This window comes from Grammomys surdaster, unplaced genomic scaffold, assembly GCF_004785775.1.
Source record: "Grammomys surdaster isolate TR1022 unplaced genomic scaffold, NIH_TR_1.0 262, whole genome shotgun sequence".
Taxonomy (NCBI): Eukaryota; Metazoa; Chordata; class Mammalia; order Rodentia; family Muridae; genus Grammomys; species Grammomys surdaster.
This window is the reverse complement of record NW_021604703.1, coordinates 5284612-5304366: the sequence shown is the minus strand read 5'-3', so window position 1 is coordinate 5304366 and position 19755 is coordinate 5284612. Positions and strand designations below refer to the sequence as shown.

At 43.8% G+C, this 19755-nt stretch overlaps 1 protein-coding gene across 2 annotated transcripts; it reads right to left on the bottom strand.

The window, feature by feature from the left end:
• Positions 1 to 3326: 3326 nt before the first annotated feature.
• On the bottom strand, positions 3327 to 18669 carry Znf454 (zinc finger protein 454). Of its 2 annotated transcripts, XM_028775979.1 has the most exons (5): positions 17143 to 17175; positions 14349 to 14475; positions 13902 to 13991; positions 12013 to 12015; positions 3494 to 4921 (listed from the first exon to the last, which is right to left on the bottom strand). In XM_028775979.1, the coding sequence occupies exons 1-5, from the start codon at positions 17173 to 17175 to the stop codon at positions 3591 to 3593; spliced, it is 1584 nt and encodes a 527-aa protein (XP_028631812.1). In that variant the 3' UTR covers positions 3494 to 3590. The 2 variants fall into 2 exon arrangements, with proteins under 2 accessions (XP_028631813.1, XP_028631812.1); XM_028775980.1 differs by lacking the exons at positions 12013 to 12015; positions 13902 to 13991; positions 14349 to 14475 and adding an exon at positions 18556 to 18669 and having other exon boundaries at positions 3327 to 4924; positions 17143 to 17272.
• Between the last annotated feature and the right edge of the window lie 1086 nt (positions 18670 to 19755).

The following is a 19755-nucleotide window of genomic DNA, read 5'->3' as shown; positions in this document are numbered from 1 at the left end:
CTTGTTTTTCTTTTAATGTATTGAATTCAATGCTTTAATTTATTGTGGATTCTCCAGTATTTAAGGCACAGAGCTAATTTCTGAAAGTGAGCTGCACTTTAATGGACAGATGCTCCAAGCTATAAAAAGTTTTGACCTTGAGATATACTACTTATCATTTTAAAGACAGCAGGCTTCTCTTTAGAATATTTGTGCTGTTTAGCTGCTCCTCACTTGATGTGTTCCCAGTGTCCCACGGTGCAAAGCACAGCTCCGCATTTACTGCTGAGTGCGTTCTGACACTCCATGCTGAGGCTTCTGTCCTATTTGAATCCTCAAACGTGTGAAAAGTGAAAGCCTTGTCCATGTGACTGTTTTCATGGTGTTTTTCTCCTCTGTGATCTTTTCTAGAGTCGGTAAGCCACAGTCCGAATAAAGATTTTCTTTCACTTACTGTTTTCTTTGTTTCTGGTATGCAGTGAGTTTTGACTTCTAGTTGAAAGCTTTTTCTTTTCTTTTTCTTCTTGTTTGTTTTGTTTTGTTTTCATCCATTTGGTTTACCGGGCTTTGACTCTTTGACTTAGAAAGATTTCTAGTCTTTCTAGACTGCACTTCACAGATTCAGCTAAGGTTACTGACTAGAATCCTGGCTTCCTGTCAAGGCCTCCACTTCCTGTCCAGTCAATCTTGTCCTCTGGTGGAAATTCTTTAATATACAATGGCCGCCACGCCACCTTCCTCCTACTGGCTCTCTCTCAAGCATTCCACTGTTGACTTTCTCCATATCATGACTGATGTTGTAGAGAGCAGTAGGTCCTCTGTTACTGGGAACTTTTCATATTTACTGTAACAATGAGGTTTCTTTCCTTCCTGAATTCTGCAGTGTATCCAAGTCATGACTTTGACAAGAGATATCTATCTCACCTCCTGAAATTCCTCTACTTGGTTATTTTCTTCCTTTCTTCTTTTTTTTCTTTTTGTGCTCATTGGGTACTGGCAACTCCTTGAGAGTCTTAATGAGAATTTATAGCTTTGAATGACAAGATAACTGGTCAATCAAATGGAAATAAAGTTTTTATGTTTTTTTCTTCAAATTTGTAAATATTATAAGGGATTCTGCTAGAATAGATTGTTGTCTCCTCAGAAAAGACTATACCTGAAGGCTTTATTGTATCATCTGTCCTTGAGTTATTCCTCCTGGAATTATCAGGTCCAACAAAATCTGAGGTTTGTATTGGAAGCTTAGTCCATATTTATTATTAGTTCTTCTGTTCAGTCTGAGTTGCTCGCATCAGAGGAAGGCTGTGACTTGTGTGAGACCGACTTCACTCACCTCTTCATAACCTTCCTTCCCATGGAAGCTGCTGTGACTTGCAGGTAAGAGATTTATTACCTCTTATATCATATATATTATATTTTATATTATATAATATATTATATATATTATAATTATATATATTATATTATTATATATTATCTTATATTAATGATATGTTTGTACTTTTTCAACATCGTGAAAATTCTGTCACACTTATTCTGGTTTTAAGACATGCTGCTTCTTGCAAACTTACTCTAATTATCCATCACACGTATTACTTTTCAGTGTATTGAGTAAATTCTAGTTAACAAATATAACATTTCCCCATTTGACTTTAGTTTTCTGTTGCTTTAGGTATCAGTTTGCAGAATTTCTTCTAAAAATGTAATAAAATATTCAATTGTATGTAAATATTCTTCCATTATCTGATAGTGTGAAACGGCTTCAGAAATACCCTTAACTGCTCAGCATGGTGGCTCGTACCTGTGTTTCCAACATTTGGTAAGTAGAGTCAGGAGAATCAGGAATTTAAAGCCCAGCCTCAGCTACATAGTTAGTTCAACCTGGGCTACATGAGACCCTTATCTGAAGAAACAAAGAAAATCAATAGCAAAAGTGAAATACTCTATTTTTCTGAAAGCTTTTATTTCTAACTGCGAAAATTTCCCTAAATAGTTTTCATCTCTTTGGATTTGGAGGTGGGGCCTGCTCTGAGTGTTAGATGAACAGAAAAGAAATGCTGATATCTTTGGCAATGAAGTAACTTCATCCAGGGACTCTAACTCCCTCTCCTGGCTGTCACAGGCATCAGGCAAGTGCAAAATAACCCACATAAACATGCAAGGAAAAAAACCAAACACATAAACAGCAAACAAACAAAACAAGCTTAGGTACAGTCTACCACTTTCTAGATGGATGACCTGAGCCAAGGTAATGAATTTCTCACAGCTAACAAGACCACAGTCTCCTTGGAGGCATCAGATCACCTGGAGCTGGAGTTGCAGACAGTTTGTGAGCCATCTGATATGCTGGGAGCCTGACTCCAGTCCTTGGGAAGAACAGCAAGTGCTTGTTCCCTCTGAGCTAACCTTCAACCACCAAAAGGTCATTTGGAAAGCAGTCAGTGAATATGGAAGAAGGTGGCAGGTCAGACATGTAACCTATGATGGCCAGGGTCAGGAAACCTTAGATAAACAGGGGAAAGGAACCCGTATGTAAAATCAGGGCAGTTGAGGAAATCCTGGCAAAGAGAAAGACTAGAGAAATTTGAAACGGGAGTTTTCCCTCCACAGGACTCGTAGTTCCAGTGTCTGCTGGTGGGATTCCACAAATGTGAGGAAACTTTAGCCTCCCTTGAGCAGAATGCCCCAGGCACTTCTGAGGTGCATGCCCTCCGGGCAGCTCATTAGGATGAAGGAAAACTGATGATGGTTTGGAATGGCTAGAGGGTAATGGCTATCATGGTAAAACTCCTACGTAGGTATTACACCAGGATCATAGTTAGCTGAGGTGGGTACAACTGGGCGCTACAGTACCTTTGCCTCCAGAAAGAGACCTTGAGTCCTGAAAGCTGGATTTGGGTACAAACTCTAGAAGCGTGGATCCTGCTGATTTTGCAATTCTGACTTGCATTATGAATGAGGTCCAGGGGGGTGATAACAAGGAAAATGGTGGTAAGAGCTGGAAGTAAGTTAGAAGATCATCACATACATCAAATGAACCTTCCTTGAACACATGTAAGAAGCAAGTGGGCAGGCAGACCCAGGAGACTGACAAAGGGCAGCTGAAACATGAGAAGCGTAATGTAACTGATTCTTGACTACTTCTTGAATTACTGATGGCACCTGCTTTACACTGGGCCTCAGGGATGGGGGCGAGGAGAGACAGAGGGTTCTATTATTAAAGACAGCAACTTTCTTACATAAGAAAATCTAGAACAAAATACTTAGACTATTTTCTTCACTTTTTTGTTCCTTTGCTTCGCAATCTCAAGTTTCATAACTTTGTAATTATCTGAACAAATTATAAATTTGATAAACTGATATTTATACTTTTAAAGACATTTCATTTCGGTTCTGATAGTAATTCAAGCCAACAAAAAGGCACTACTATCCAGCTGAGGCAGACTGAAGAGTAAGGCGTGTTCACCATTCTTAAGATTCTCAAGACCCTCAGCATGATGAAACCTGGCCCCAGTAAATATAACCATGATGATAAAAGACTTCATTGTGATCATGTCTTCTATTCAGTAATTGACAACATCATCCCCACAGCATTATGAACTCCCTCCCTCTCACTTTTCTCCAGTGTGATGCCTCTGATGCTGAATGAGGTTTGCAGTCTGGGTGAAGGCTTTCCCACATTTGTTACATTCGTAAGGTTTCTCTCCCGTGTGAATCCTCTGGTGTTGAGTGAGGTGTGTGCTTCGGATAAAAGCTTTCCCACAGGTTTTACATTTGTACGGTTTTTCTCTCGTGTGAATTCTCTTATGTTGGGTAAGGGCTGACTGGTCACTGAAGGCTTTCTCACATGTGTTACACGTGTAAGGCTTTTCCCCGGTGTGAGTTCTCTGATGCTGTGCTAGGGCTGACTGGTCCCTGAAACCTTTCTCACACAAGCCACATCTGTAAGGTTTCTCTCCAGTGTGAATTTTCCGATGCCTTGCAAAGGATGAGTTCTCCCTGAATGCTTTGCCACATTCGATACATTGATACGGTTTCTCCCCAGTGTGGATTCTCTGGTGCTCAATAAGGGAAGAATTCACCCTGAAAGCCTTGCCACACTCTTTGCATTCAAAGGGTTTCTCTCCAGTATGGATTCTCTGATGCTGCAGAAAACTTGTACTCTGACTGAAGGCTTTCCCACACTCGTTACATTTATAGGGCTTCTCGCCACTGTGAATGTTCTGGTGTTTGGTAAGATGTGCTCTGCAAACAAAGGCTTTGTCACAAATGTTGCATTGGAAAGGTTTCTCTCCAGTATGTACTCTGCGATGGTGGGAAAGATGTATGTTCCGGATAAAGGCCTTTCCACAGACATTACATTCAAAGGGCTTTTCTCCGGTATGGATTTTCTGGTGGTAGGTAAGGGAAGAGCTCACTGAGAATGTCTTGCCACAGTCCTTACACTCGTATGGTTTCTCACCAGTGTGAACTCTTTGGTGATGGATGAGGTGTGTACTCTGGTGGAAGGTTTTCCCACATTCTCTGCATTCATACCGTTTTTCTTTCATTGGTGTTTTCTGACTTGGGTTGAATTTTTCAGTATGAAGTTTCTGATGCTTCTTAAGGGTGGAACTCTTAGAGAAGGCTTCTCCACATTTGCTGCATTCAAAAGATTTTTTGCTTGCTTGAGATCTCTGATGTTGGATGGGTGATGAGCTCGCTGTGCGGCTCTTGTCAGAACCCTTGACTTTCTGTTCACTGAGCTTTAACTGAGTGTCCTGTTGGGTGAGGACCACTTGCTGCGACTTGACCTCCTGACCTTCCTGGCATTGCCAATCTAACAAGTTAGCACATACCCAGTGAGTCTCTCTGGTGGCTCTGTCCTTCGTTATCCATTGATCTGATTCTGTTTTAGGGATATCTGCCTTGAGGAATTTCTTACTCACGGCCATTGTAATCCCTCCTGAAAGATATTTAAAACAGAAATGTCACTTTTACTCTGGTGAAATGGCTTGACGGAATGAAATGAACGGAGGGCGGTAGAGGCTGATGCTATGCACGAGGCAGAAGTGCCCAGTTTCAGAGCATCTGAGTTGGAATTCTGAGAACAGTTATTTTGTTTGTGACTGAATAGATTTTAACTGATTTTCAAAGCTCAAAAATATCCAATATAGACCATAAAAGCTGACTCATGCTTGTAATATCAACATCTGAGAGGCTGAGGCAGAAGGACCGCAATGAGTTTGAGGCTAACCTGAGTTAAAGAGTAAGTTTTGGGGGTTGGAGAGATGGCTTAGTGGTTAAGAGCATTGGCTGCTCTTCTACAAGACTGAGGTTCAATTCCCAGCACCCACACAATGGCTAACATCTGTATATTACTCCAGTTCCAAGGTGTTCAATGCCCTCTTCTGGCTTTGCATGCACCAAGTATACATGTAGTACATAGACATATACATAGGTAAACACACATATGCATGCACACACACATGAATAATAAAATTCTTTTCAAAAGAGATTCTGTCTCAAAAAATTCTCTAGAGAGATATCTCTAGATGTAGAGGGTCTGGGGTCGGGGGAAGGAGAGAAAAACCATGATCAAAATATGTTGTATGAAAAAATTTAATCAAAGAATGAAGTGGAAATTTTGGGGGCTTGTGTTGAGACTCAGTGTCGTCTGATGTTTTTCTAGTAATTGTCTTATGAGAAGATTGTTTTGCTGCGAACAGACATGTAGTGTTTTTCTGGAAGCTGCCTGGAAAAGGGGCATGTGATGTTTTGCTAGAGCAGATACTTGAGAGAACATGTGATGTTTGGAAAGGTTATAAACATAACTCAACGGACAGTGGACAAAGCTGCGTGGCATTGGTTTGCCTTGCCACTCTTTGCTGATCATCATTTGTCATGACTTAGTAGAGAAAAGTGCACCAAAGAACTTCTGGTGCTGTTCTGGTAGCTTCTTACCACTTCCGTGGACTCGGGCCGATTGACAGAGCCGCACCTTTTCTTCTGGATCGAACTGTCTTTGCTGATTTGTGAATGGTGTTTGCGAGTGGACTGAGCTGCTGCTGCTGACTCAAGTGAGCTAAACTGCTGATACCCTGACAATGCGGACTCCATTCAGCCCAAAGGACGATTTCTAAACAGGTCCACATCCTTCTTTGCCTTATTAATCTTTCCTTCCCACTACCTCTGATGGGTGATGGACTAAAAGAGAGGTTGTTGTGTTTTATTTTTTTTAAAAAATCAAAGATATGTTTTGTAGAGCATGGTATGGTGAGGTGGGAGGGGTGCCTCAGCAGGTACCAGCCGTAGGACAAGTATAGTGTAGGATAGAGTTTATTTAGGGCATGGGAAAGGGTGTTAAGAAGGAAATAGAGACAGAGAGAGAGAGAGAGAGAGAGAGAGAGAGAGAGAGAGAGAGAAAGAAAAAGGAGGAGAAGAGGAGGAGGAGGAAGAGAAGGAGGAGGAAGAGGGAGGATGGGAGGAAAGGGGAGGGGAGGGGAGGGGATAGGCAAGGCCAGCCAGGAACATATGGAGGGAAAGGGGAAGGAGAGAGAGGGAGAAAGGGGTCAGGGAGAGAAGAGAGTCAGAGAGTACGAAGAGGCCTAACAGCCTCTTTTATAGCAAGCCAGTCCTATCTGGCTCTTACCAGGTAACTGTTGGGTGGAGCCTAGAAAGAATGCCAACAGAAGTTAAGCATTTAAGTACAGTTATTAACGTAGGTTTTATAAAATATATGCCTATAAAGAAAGCACACAAAAATACAATAAAAAATACTTTAAAAATCTCTATGTAGACCATACTATGCTAACAAATAACTGGGAAAAGCAAACAGGTACATTTTAAGGCTTAAATCATGAGCTTGGGAGACATGCCCTTATTGTAAATGAACATGGTCAAAGCTAAAGTCCATCTAGGCACATCAGAGAAGAGTGACTGAAAGCCAAAGGACATATGGAAAGCGTCAATGCAGTTCCATTGCCAGTGAGGGTAGAAAAAAGTCTTGTTGAGGCAAACCACAGAACCCAGAAGACAATGACATAACATGCCAAGAGTTAAAAGAACCGAATTGCCAAACTCAAAAGAGGAAGTCAACCAAAAAGAGAAAACATCTCCAAAGAGTCAACAAGAAAGTAGATAACTGCTTACTAAATAAACAAATAAACAAAAGATCATGTCTATGTCCAAGAGAAACCACAAGTGTCCCTGACAGATGGAAGGAGCAAATGTGTGAAAATACAGAAATGTAAGGAATAAGTAGTTAGAAAAGTAAAATTTGGATACTAAATATAGATCGTGTATGTAATAATTACAACGCCTTGACATTTGTAGAGCTAAAATACACAGAAAAAAATATATGACAAGCAACACAAAAGGAGGGACAGGAAGCAGTTTAACACGGAAAGGCCCAAGCGCTGTCAGGGTGAAAGGCACATGAGCCCGCTCTCAGGAATCAAAGAAAACATGATACCGTTTTCTTTGTTTTGGGACAGCATCAAGTTCACTATGCAGCTGACAATGACCCTAACCTTTAAGTCCTCCCACCTTCATCTCCCAAGTGCTGGGATTATAGGTGTGCAGCAGAAAGCCAGGTTTATGCAGTGCCGGGATTAATCAGGGCTTGGAGCGTGTTAGGCAAGGACTCTACCCACTGAGCTACATTCCCCATCCTGTATGAGAACATTATTAGTTTGGATAATAAAAAGCTAGTTTCTAAATATCACACTTACCACTAAAAGTCTAAAGACTGTAAGTCAATGAGCTAACACAGGACGAACATGGAAAAATAAAAACAACCCAAGAGAAAGGTGGAAAGATAAAAAGGGATTTAAAGCAGGAGAGTGAACAGTAGGAAGAGGAGAACAGACATCAACCCCACACAGAGTGGGGCTAATCTAAATAAACACAGCTCAGCTACAGGCCATTAACAAAGAAACAGGAAAGTGCAGGCACTGAAATAGTAAAGATAAAAGAATAGAAAGAATTTAACATGTAAAAGAAAGACAGTGCTTGTGTTAGTATCAGACAAATTCCACAGCATTAGAGAAAATGGGCTTCTGTCGAAGGGGCAATTCTCTGTGTGTAATTGGAACATCTCCACCTATGTGGACACGTTGAACGAACATCCAAATGTTCAAAGTCAGAGAAAGAGAGAGAAAGTGATGCATTTCTGTATTACTGACACATCAAAGGAGAAATCACATCACCAATTATAAGTCTTCTGAACTGAAATGTGCTATAAATACAGGCATGAACAGGCACTCACAGGACAGCTAAAGCTTTCAAATATAGTAAACAAATAGATATTGACTATTAATCTGAAGAGATCAGAAAAAGAGGAAACTAAATCCAATGAAGAGGGAAATAATACAGAAAACAAGCTACAGAGAGGTTAAAAAGCAAGAATTTAAAAACTCGATATGCCTTTAGCAAGACAAGTGAAACATGAAAGACCATGTTACCTATGTCAGTTTTCAGTAGTGTTCACAGGAGGTTCCTACGTGGATATTCTCTGCATTTCTCTGGCTTAGAGTGTATAGTACCTCACATGTTAAAGCAGCATCAGGACAGATTGCTCAACGACTTGTAAAATAAAAACAAGACAGTATGGTAGTAACAGTGGCTAGACTTGTGTTTTCTTTTATAAGAATAGCTATGGTCGTGGTGTCTCTCCACAGGAATGAAACCCAACCTAAGAAACCTTATTAATTTTTAGTCCTACCAGAATGAGCTACTAGGAGGCAGGGCTTGGTTGGAGCCAACATGTCACTGGGAGAATGTCTTTGAAGGGTTCATCTTGTTCCTGACCCTTTCCTGTTATGTCTCTTAGCTTCCAGGCCATCATGAAGCTGGAGCTTTCCTCCCCTACCATCTATGATGTTTGTCTTGCTGCAGGGCCAAAAGTAACGGAGTCCGCTCACCATGTACTACAGACTCTGAAACTGAGGCAGAATAAGCCGTACTTCCTTTTGAATTACACCTCCCAGGGATCTTGCCACAGCAAGAAAATGTGACTCAGAAAAGAAACCCAGAAAATTTGGCAGAAAACAAAGCTAGTGGGCTAAAGAGATGGCTCAGCATCCAGGGATCTCAGTTTTGTTTCTAGTAGCCATGGTGGTGGTGGTGGTGGTGGTGGTGGTGGTGGTGGTGGTGGTGGTGTGGTAGCAGTAGGGGTTGTATGTGTTGGGGTGACTTACAACTTTTTGTTAACTCTAGCTACAGGGGAATTTGATGCCCTCTTTTGGTCTCTGGGAGCACTGCATACACACGCACAATCTGGACCCTTCCTCCCCTGATAATTAAAGTAAAACAAAGCCAGGCATAGTGGCACATAGCACTTTTGGAGGAAGAGACAGGGACAGGAGTTTGAGGCTAGCCACATCTACAGAGAAAGTTCCAGAACAGCCAGACTACACAGATAAATCCTGTCCTGAAAAAACTAACAACAACAACAACGATAACAATAAACATTTAATGCCAAGATAGAGGCTTTCTGGTATACTGGAAGGAGGACGTGGTGAGGAGGCACACTGGACTCCATTTCTTATTCTCATTTCATAAGCTAGGTGGTAGGACATGCATTCTGCATCTTTACCACTGTCACAACTCCTTAGGACTGAGTCCACAGCTTAGTGGAAGAGTGCTTACCCAGCATTCATGAGGCTCTGGGTTCAAGTTCCAGTACTGGAGAATAAAAGTAGGACTTTTGTCAGGCAAACAGGCACATAATTTTAGCACATAAAACTTCAAACAATTATGTTATTTTTATAGTCAGTGTACAGTATTCAAAATGAATGTATTTTAAGGCCAAAAGAAGAAACGATAGTGCTAAGTGAAAAAATAAAATTGCGACATCGAAGACCAATATATCAGCTCTAATAAATTCCCCAGTAAGTTTAAGAGAAAAAATGCACAAAGAGGGAGAATAAGAGGATATAATACACAATTAAAATGACAAATGGGGTAGGGATAGTGGCTCAGAATGTAAGAATGCGTGAGAACCTGAGTTCAGATCCCTAGCACCAAGCAAAGGCTGAGTGTGGCCACAAGCTACCGAGACCCCAGCACTGAAGAGGAGGGTGATAGAGACAGGAAAATCATTGGGGCTTGCTGGCCACCAGCATAGCTGAAAAACAGCAAGCTCCAGGTTCAGTGAAGAAGCCTGCCCCAAGGCAATAAGACATCCTCCGGCCTCTCTATGTGTGCACCTGCATACACACATACAAACTAAAATAAAAATAAAATTATAAATGAAACTGCGTGGTTATACACAAATACATTCACAGACCAAAAAAGAGTGGGAAGCTAAAGAGTATAAGATGCAGAGACCTAACAGATTAATCAATGAAGAAGAGACTAAAAAAGTGACCAACAGCGACTTGAGGTATGAGGTCTGGTCGTTATCCTTCAGATCCTGCCTGGTTAAAAGTAATATGGGAAACGCAACAGCTTTGGGCTCAGTTGGGTCTGTGCTAATTCCAACCTTCCATCCAAGAGCAGTATCAGTGCAAATTCGTTGTCTTCACTGGGTAAGAGGTGCAGAGTGCACCCATCCTTCTTGCTTTGCAGGACATTAGGGGTTAAACGGGTCAGCAAGCATAAATGCCTAGCCCAGACCACCCCGTGTGTCACTTAACTGGCACTTTCTGTCAGCTCATGGCCCAGAGGACAGAAATTGTAAAAAGCAAAGCCATCTATCATGATGTTTTTCTTTCTGTGAGTAAAAATAACTGTCTAAGAATGACTGCTGGCAAGGAATTGGGCAAAGAGAAAGCCTTATTTGCTGCTGGTGGGAGTGTAAAGCACAGCCATATGGAAATCAGTAAGGATCTCTCAAGAAATTAAATATAGAATTACCATATGACAGCTATCTCATGCCTGAACAGATCCCCAAGCACTCGGCGTCCCAGTATAGCCCATCCATGTTTACTGGAGCTTGACTTGCAATAGTAAGAAAATGGAACCAGCCGAGATGTCCATCAACGGATAATGATAATGAAAACGTGGAAGATACACACAGTGAATTTCATGAAACCATGAAGGTTTCAGGAAAATGGAAGGTGTGCTGGGTTGGCCTACTGCTGCTTGTATTCTAATGCTAGTTTGGGCCCCCCAAGAGTAGTTGCCCTAAAGAGAGTAAGACACTGAGTAACCCTGCCTCCAGCTAATTGTGATTGGTTAAATAAAGCTGCCAATGGCTGGGCAAAAGAGACATGGGTGGGGTTTAGGTTTCCTGGGCTTGGGACCACAAGGAAAAAGAGAGTGTGGGAAAGGAAGGAGGAAAAGCCACCATGGGTTAATTGAGCCATCAAAACGTGGACATGTGGGCTGGTCAGTTGGAGTTAAGAGCAGCCCAGATGGAACAGTAAATAGTAAGCAATAACTCAGGGTTATCAATAGGAAATTAGATTCTAACAGCATGGAGGGTAGGCAGCTGCCCAGCTATTGTGCTGCTTAAGGCTTATCATAAGAATAAAGGTAGTGTGTGTGTCTTCCATCTGGGAACTCAATAACTAAAGGCGGAGTAGAAGCCCAGGCCTAGGATAGTAAATCATTTTTACTACAGAAAGGAGAGAGAAAGTATTATATTATTGGAAGTAACCTAGACTCAGAAAAATTATAGGGCAGTGATGGTGCAAAGCTTAAATTCCAGCACTCAGGAGGCAGAGGCAGGCCAATTTCTGAGTTCAAGGCCAGCCTGGTCTACAGAGTTCCAGGACAGCCAGGGCTGCACAGAGAAACCCTGTCTTGAAAACTCAACTCAACAACCAAACAGAGTTACATGTTCTCACCCAGTACGTCCCAGCTTGTCATGTTTCTGTGTATTGTATGCGAGTGAAGGTACAGGCTATGAATAAGCAAGAAGGGAGACCACAGAGGGCGAAAGAATGGCTGAGAAGGATCGGGCAAGAGGACATGTGTGATATAAACGTGGAAGGGAGGTTAGGGGGAGGCGGGGATGTAGGATCAGAGCATGGGAATCAACAAAACATACCTTGTTTGAAAATACTATAATGAAACCTAATGCTATGTGTGCTAATTGAAACTAACAGTCTATGCAAAGCCAAGAGTAATAGGTGCAACAACAGGGAAATTTTAATCTAAGACAACTGAGCAGCCCTTGCCTGAGATGCCTGGGAACACTGCTCCACTGTTCTTCATTTTGAGATATCTGCACATGCATAATGACATGTCTTTGGGACGGGACTCAATATTAAATATGAAACCCCCTATGTTTATATATATATTATACATACAACTGAAGGTAATTATATAGGAGAGTTTCAGTGTCTGACTTTTAATTGTGACCTGTCATCTCAAGTCAGGTGTGTTGGTTTGTCAGTACTTGTAACGTTGGAGATTGGGGCTGGTAAGATAGCTCATTGAGTTGAGGCATTTTGGTTGTCAAAGAAGATCAAATCTACAGAATATTCTATAGGGGTGAGCTAAAGATTTTCTTTATTTCCCTGTATTGGGGATTGAACCTAGGACACCATGCAAGCTCTACCACTGAGCTACATCCGTGGTCAGTTAAATACTTTTGTAAATAACTGCAATTTTGAGTTATGATACTTAAATTCCATCAAACATTGAGTCTTAGACATTTGAGGTAGGTAGATATTAACTATGATATAGAAACCTTTGCCTATTTCACTAGATTATAGTGAAAAAAATAGTAAGAGGTCTTAACAGATACTTTACGGGACAAATATGATGGCCCATGCCTTTAATCACGGCATGTGGGAGGCAGAGGCAGGGGATCCTCTGTGAGTTCCAAGTTAGCCTTGTCTACAATAGGGAGTTCCAGGACAGCCAGGGCTATGTAGAAACACTCTATCTCAAGAAAAAAAAAGATATTTTATAGCCTGTAACACACTACAGCAAAGTGCATTGTTACAGGATCTTAGGTAAGGAAAGGGAGTTTTCTAGAATACTTCAAAGTAGCAGGAAGACATATTCCTGTCTCTGAGTCAGAAGCCCCAGGGGACTCCACAGGACACGTGAACTGTCATGTTCTCCACATTCCAGACAGCAAGTCTCACTAGCAGGTACACTCTGCTCTAAGTGTGAGCAGTATAGCAAAGAGTATGACAACCCTGGCCCTTCTGGCACCTGGAGCAAGCACCGAGCCTGGCGCAGGCGGACAGTTAAATTCTGGGTGAATATATCCCCATGTGGTCAAAGAACAAGAGCCAGGAGGATATGTGTGTTGGCTTCACTAGAAAAAAAGTTGTGTCAGCAAGCATGGAACTGTCTCCAGAGCACCAGGGAGGCTCCTCAATGGAGAAGTACAGGCAGCTCCTGCATGTTGGATTTAGAATAGGCCATATTTGGGGGAAGGGGGTTTAGATAATTTTTAAGATTTATTTATTTATTTTATGTATGGGAGTACACTGTCATCCTCTTCAAACACACCAGAAGAGGGCATCAGATCCCATTACAGATGGTTATGAGCCATCATGTTGTTGCTGGGAAATGAACTCAGGACCTCTGGGAGAGCAGTCAGTGCTCTTAATAGCAAAGCCATCCATCTATCCAGGACTTAGACTGCTAATTTGTAAAAATTCAATTTTATTGATGGATATGAACATGTGTGCAGTGCACCTGTGGAAGCCAGATGAGGATGCTGGATCCCCTGGAGATGGAGTCACAGACAATTGTGAGCTGCACAATGTGGGGCCCAGGCACGGAAGCTGGGTCCTCTGGAAGAGGGCAAGTGCTCTTAACAGCTGAGCCACCTCTCCGGCCACAGACTACTAATTTATGTGAAACAAGGAGAGAAGGAAGCCCTCAGACATGTACAGACTTCCATACAGAATGTCAGTTTGGATATGCATGCTGGGACAACGTGGCCCAGGCATGTCACATTGCTGAGACCTCATGTGACAGCCCCCACCACCTGTGACCCTCTCCCACTCTCCCACATACATGACTCTTACCCAGACCAAAGCCCTCGGGAGCCTCTTCTGACAAACATTCTTCTACTTCCTCCGGGGGAAAGAACATATCTGGTCGGGATCCTAAGAGACCTGCTTGTGAAGGAAGGAGAAAACCATGACCTCATCTGTGCATAATAGAGATAAGAGTCATTGTAAAGATAAGACCAGGTCCCCAGAATATTCTAGAAATTGTGATTAGAGAGGAAGGTGACCATGTTTGCAAGAGACAAAATGGCCTGGGACCTGACACAGAGAGTCTGTTCCCACACCCCTCTAACTTGTGATACATCTCCAGACTTCAACAGAGCTCTGGGGACCCCAAGGGGATAGACATATACTAGGAGTGAAGACAGAATCATGAGCCAGCCCAATTCCCACCCACTCTGTTGATCAGGGACCCCAAGAAGTCCCCTAAAGCTGAAGCTGAGGCCGTGCTGTCCAGCTTACCCAGTGAGACTAGGTGACTGTAGTTCTCCAGCATCACATCCCGATACAAGGCCTTCTGGGCAGAGCTCAGCCGACCCCATTCATCCTGGGTGAAGAGCACAGCCACATCCTCAAAGGTCACCAAGTCCTGTAACACAGAACCCTTCCTTACCAACCAGGGCATACCACAGGAAAATTTATACTGGCTGTCTCCACACCTCTCCTGGATCATCCGTCTGCAGGAAGCTACTGTTCAGGGAAAAGCTAGGCATTTCCTCAGTATCTCCTAGTGGCCAAGCTTTGTGCTGCAGACAAACTTTGTCTCCAACTTTGGTACCAACTGGAGAGAAGTAGTGAGACTGTGCACTTGTTCACTGTGCCCACGTCTCCCACTCTCCACAGCCCTGATGTAGCTGGTGCAACCTCTCACTACAGTGCATACTTCTGTGTTTGTGGTGATGGCGGTGTAGATAAACAAAGGACACTGGCAACAGTGTAAAAGGATACAGCGCACAGGCAGTACTGTACAGTGGCTAACACTGGATAATGACAGCAAACCACACTGATACACTTAATGTCCTCTTTTTAAATCATTATTTTAGCATACATCCCAAAACACTCAAGAAATCTTTCCTGTGAAACACTATGTTGCATCTCACCAGCAGCAACCTCACGTGCTTTGTGTTTTCTGAATCCCTGGATTACACTAGGGGACCAGGCTGATGAAGACCATCTAGGTGTTCACAAATATCCGCTGTGTGTTCACAGGAAGACCAAACAGCTACAGGATGCACTTCTCAGAATGCACCAAGTCCTTCAATGTCCACTCTTTTCAGTAAGCCTCACTCCTCATCTGCTCACCCAAACACATGTGTGAGTACACACACACACACACACACTACGGAAATAATCCTTCTGTACTGTGACATCATCCATGTCTTCTCTGATTATAACCCATCCCTTCTTTGGAAATTCTCAAAAAGGGCGGGAGTCTCTCTCAGGAACCTGGAATCTAGCGAGGAAAACGGCCCCTTGCACAGTGTGGTCTTCTGAGCTAAGAAGCCAGGGGGCTTGTGTGCACTGAAGAAGGGCCAAGTGGAAGTCCAGAAAAGAAAGCAAAGGGTCTAAGAGGAGGGACTCTAAGCATATTCTAGACTCCATTTCCATAGCCAAAGTCTAGTTGTGTTTCTGCCTTTGGATGTGGGAAGGCAATTCACTATGTTTCTGATAAATGCCTGCTTTAGCTTAAGATAGCTCAGTGAAGTTTGTTACCTGTATGCAAAGCTTTGGTGCAGAGCAAGGAGCCAAGAGACACTGGCTGAAGTGAAGCAGTGAGTAGATTTACTAAGAACCATTGCTCATCTCTGGTTTCTGACACAGCTAATAAAACCTGATACATTGTATATCCCTAAGCTCTTCTGCCTGATGGCGGAAGCAACTAACACTTGATAATGACAGCAAACCATACTGATACACTTAACGTCCTTTTTTTAACCACAGCAGCCTGTGAACAACACAAATAGTGCTTAACTGCCATGCCTCAGATATGGCTCATCCCTCCAAGGTCCATGTGCCTGTTGCCCAGTGTGAATGAGTTGGGAAGTGGGACACCTTTAAGAGGTGGGGCTTATATGGGGCATGAGTAGGCTCCTCGAGTTCCAGCCTCTGAAGGGTTCAATGCACATCCTGTAGGATTGGGAGGAATGGGGCAAGTCTCTCTGGATTGCAGTGGCTATTAGGAGCAGCACACTGTTATAAAGTAAATTTAACACTTTGGCTCTCTCTCTTGTTTGCTCTCACCATGCAAAACTCCCTGCACCGTTCTCTGTTCTGTTATGTGGTGTCATTGGCTACATATGATGCAGCCTATAGCGCTGGGCTATAGGCAACCCCGGGTGGCCCAATCTTGAAATTTCAGCCTCTAAATAAAGCTCTTTGATTATAAAACTCAAGAAGAGAATGATCAGCCAGCAAGCTGGAACTGGTTGGTGGCTCTCCCAGCTTCTTACCTCCCATACATTCATGTCCCAGAGAGTTAAAGACATAAAAGCAAAGGAATTGGAACAGGTTTTACCTAAAGAGACTGGCTCTACTTAGAATACTGTTTAAATCTGAGCTCTTTGGAGACAGGCTCTCCATGTATCCCAGGCTGGCCTTCAACTTTTAATCTTGCTGCAGTCTGCCAAGTATTATGATTACAGGTGTAGGCCACCATACCCAGCTTTGTGAGTGTGTGTGTGTATGCGTGTGTATGTGCACCTGTGTGTGTGTGGTGCTGGAGACTGAACTTAGGGCCCTATACATGCCAACCAAGTATTCTACCACAAAGCTATCCCCCTAACCTATAGAAGTAAAGTTCTTCCAATTATTTTTTTTACTAATATCATATATTCTTCTTAAACAAAAGTTACATGCTGTCTTTAAAAGACATCAATGAACAAGTGGAGTCTAGGAAACCCCATGTTCACAGGGAGCAGTTCAAATTCCTTCTTTTAGCTCCCAGCTCAGTTCCTGCCTTTCCCATTTAGGACTAACATCTTACTGGCTAAGAGAAGTGGAAAGGTTTTCATTTCATACTAACCTAGAATCGTGCCCAGCTGTGCCATTTACCTGCCTTACAGAGAGCTCGAAGCTCTCTAGGAGGAGACCTGTGATGGGAGGGAGGGAGCAACTGGGGTCAGGCGTTTAGGGAGACTGGATAAGGAGAGCTTCTGGTTGGAGCAAACAACACGTACTCTTCAAGTCAAGAACACAACTGGGGGACACGGGGATGACACTGGATGGTGATGACTCACAAGGCTCCTCCCCCACTCACCTGGACCAGGGCTGGGAGGTGGCTGACAGCCATTCCTTTTCTCTGGTGAGCTGAGGAACACTGAGTAGGGAGGAGGCAGGAGAGGAGCTTTACAACTGCAGGATTCCTCAGACAAGAACCATCTGCACACCTGTGATGAGAGGGCCGGGTCAAAGGTCACAGGGATGCTCCTCAACATCCCTATCCTGGCATCCTCAGTTCTCCCAAAGCTGTGAGTTCTTTGTTCAGTTTGCTCCCGGTGCTGTGCCCCTCTGAAGGTAGTTGTCCTTGCCCGATCTGTAAGGTGACTGCTCCCCATGCCATTTGCATCTTTCCTTTCGTCAGATCCTGCATGCCTTTCTGTTTTGTGTGGCTTTGGCTTTCTCCTGCAGAAAGTTTGCCCAGCCCAGTTCTAAAACACTACCCATTCTCTGTCCTTTCCCCTACAGCTGTGCTTTGGAGTCTTAAGCCACTCTTTCCTCCTGGGACAGTTTGATCCCAACTAGAGGGAAGGAAGAGGGAAAGATTGAACTTTCTCCTGAAAGGGAAGGGAGTTAAGCAGGGCAGATCTTCACCTTGGAAGCCTTGCAGTCCATGTATTGTGTGGCTTAAGGATTCTTCTCTGGTTTAAGTGACCAGGAGTAAAAGGCAGTGTATTTGCGCTCTCTCTCTCTCTCTCTCTCTCTCTCTCTCTCTCTCCCTCCCTCCCTCCCTCCCTCCCTCCCTCCCTCCCTCCCTTCCTTTCTCTGTTCCTCCCTCCCTCTGTCTCCCTCTGTCTTTCTCTGTGTCTCTGTCTCTTTCTCTGTTTCCCTCTCCCTCCCTCTCCATCCCTTTCTCCCTCCCTCCCTTTCTCTCTCTCTCTCTCTCTCTCTCTCTCTCTCTCTCCCTCTCCCTCTCCCTCTCCCTCTCTCTCTGTCTCCCTCCTTCCCTCCCTCCCTCCCTCCGTCTCTGTCTCTCTCTGTCTCTCTCTCTCTCTTTGTGTGTGTGTGTGTGTGTGTGTGTGTGTGTGTGTGTGTGTGTAGAAGGGTGTTTCGGGTTTGGGAGAGTGTAGGGGGTCAGGTTCGGGGAGAATGAATCATTCACAAAAGTCACCCTCCACAGTTTTGTCAAGTGCAGGAGCTGCACTGAAGGTGTCCTGTACGCAAGTTTCTCAGAGAGAACTTGGAGCCACACTGAGAATATACTCAGCAGCTGGACGGAACTGTATTTCTGAGTTTGCTACAAGATAAGCTAGACGTCTTGACCCGCCCTTCACATGCAATCAGTTTCGGATCCCTTAGCTCCACCACAAGAGAGTTCTGCTGGTCCTCTCTGTGTGGAATCCAATCTCAGTACATGCGCTGCAAAGTTAAGGACACTGGATCCACGCCATCTAAAACGGACCACAACCCACCCTTAGTCTGGGTCCCTTCCGTTCTCATTTCCACACCTGACCTTCGGTTTCTGGACACTGCAGGTCACCTTGGGGCTTTCTTAGAAGCTTGTCCACTGCGGCGACAAAGGATACCCTCAACAGAGCAGTCAGGACACAATGAGCTGGAGCCAGCTGCTCGACGCGGAGCCGCGCCTGCGCATTCGTACAGGAGCCAGGAAGCCTAATTCCCACAAATCTCCCTGTTGAAGCACTTGGGTTTTTGGACTCCTTTTCTCAGAGGGAGCCCAAGAGCAAAACTGACAAAGTGCGCCTGCTCCGAGTCGCTTTGTGGGCGAAACTACAATTCCCAGAAGCCTCTGTGGGGCGCTATCCAATCGCTGGGCAGACAAGTGGAGTCCTGTGGAGACCCACTGTGAAATGAGGTCCTGGATGTTGTTATCAAGGGAACTAGACCCTAGGATCTGCCAGCAAAGCCAGGGAACGTCCAGGAACTTTGTAATAGCGTCTAGCAGTAGAGAAACAGCTGGAAAGACAATCAGGTTCTACAGCCTCTGTTGAAGCTGGACACAGGGTAGGCGTGATAGTCCCTGAGTGCAGTGAGGGTTGAGGTAGCAGGGTTGCAGGGGAAGAGGACAATGACCCTGGAAGTCTCTACAAAGTAAACAAGTCTTTCTGGGATGCTATATAGAAAGTTTGTATTTACTTCAGATGACTGTATTTTGCATGGCCCTGTGAGTATGAAGCAATGTACCAAAATGTCTCCTTGAAGATTCTAGTTGCCTTTGACCATGTAATAAGTAAGTATTCATGCAGGAACTTCCTTGTTGGTAAAAATGTAAACCAAATTCAATTTTAAAAATATGATCTGAGATCGACACTTCTGGGATTGCTGACCACCCTTTAGGATGCAATGTCAGTGACTCTATCCTGGGCTTTAAAGATATCATTCTCTCACTTAGTGTGGTCATAGGTCCATGCACTGTGCAGAGAATGGAGAAATCGAGTGAACCCTGCACTGCAGGGTTGGTGTGACTAGGAAAGGTGGTCCATCAAACAGAAAATATTCATCAGGAAGCGAATGACAGGTCAGCAGAGCTATGTTAGGGGATTACAGAGTGAGAAGGGGGAGGGGTGCTTGGGAGATTTGATTGTCCCAGGAAGAGCTGCCCAACAAAGAAGTTGGCTTAGGGGATTTGATGTTTAGCAAGACCAGCATGTTTGCCAGGGACAGGGAAAAAAGAGGGCTGAAGGTGACAGTG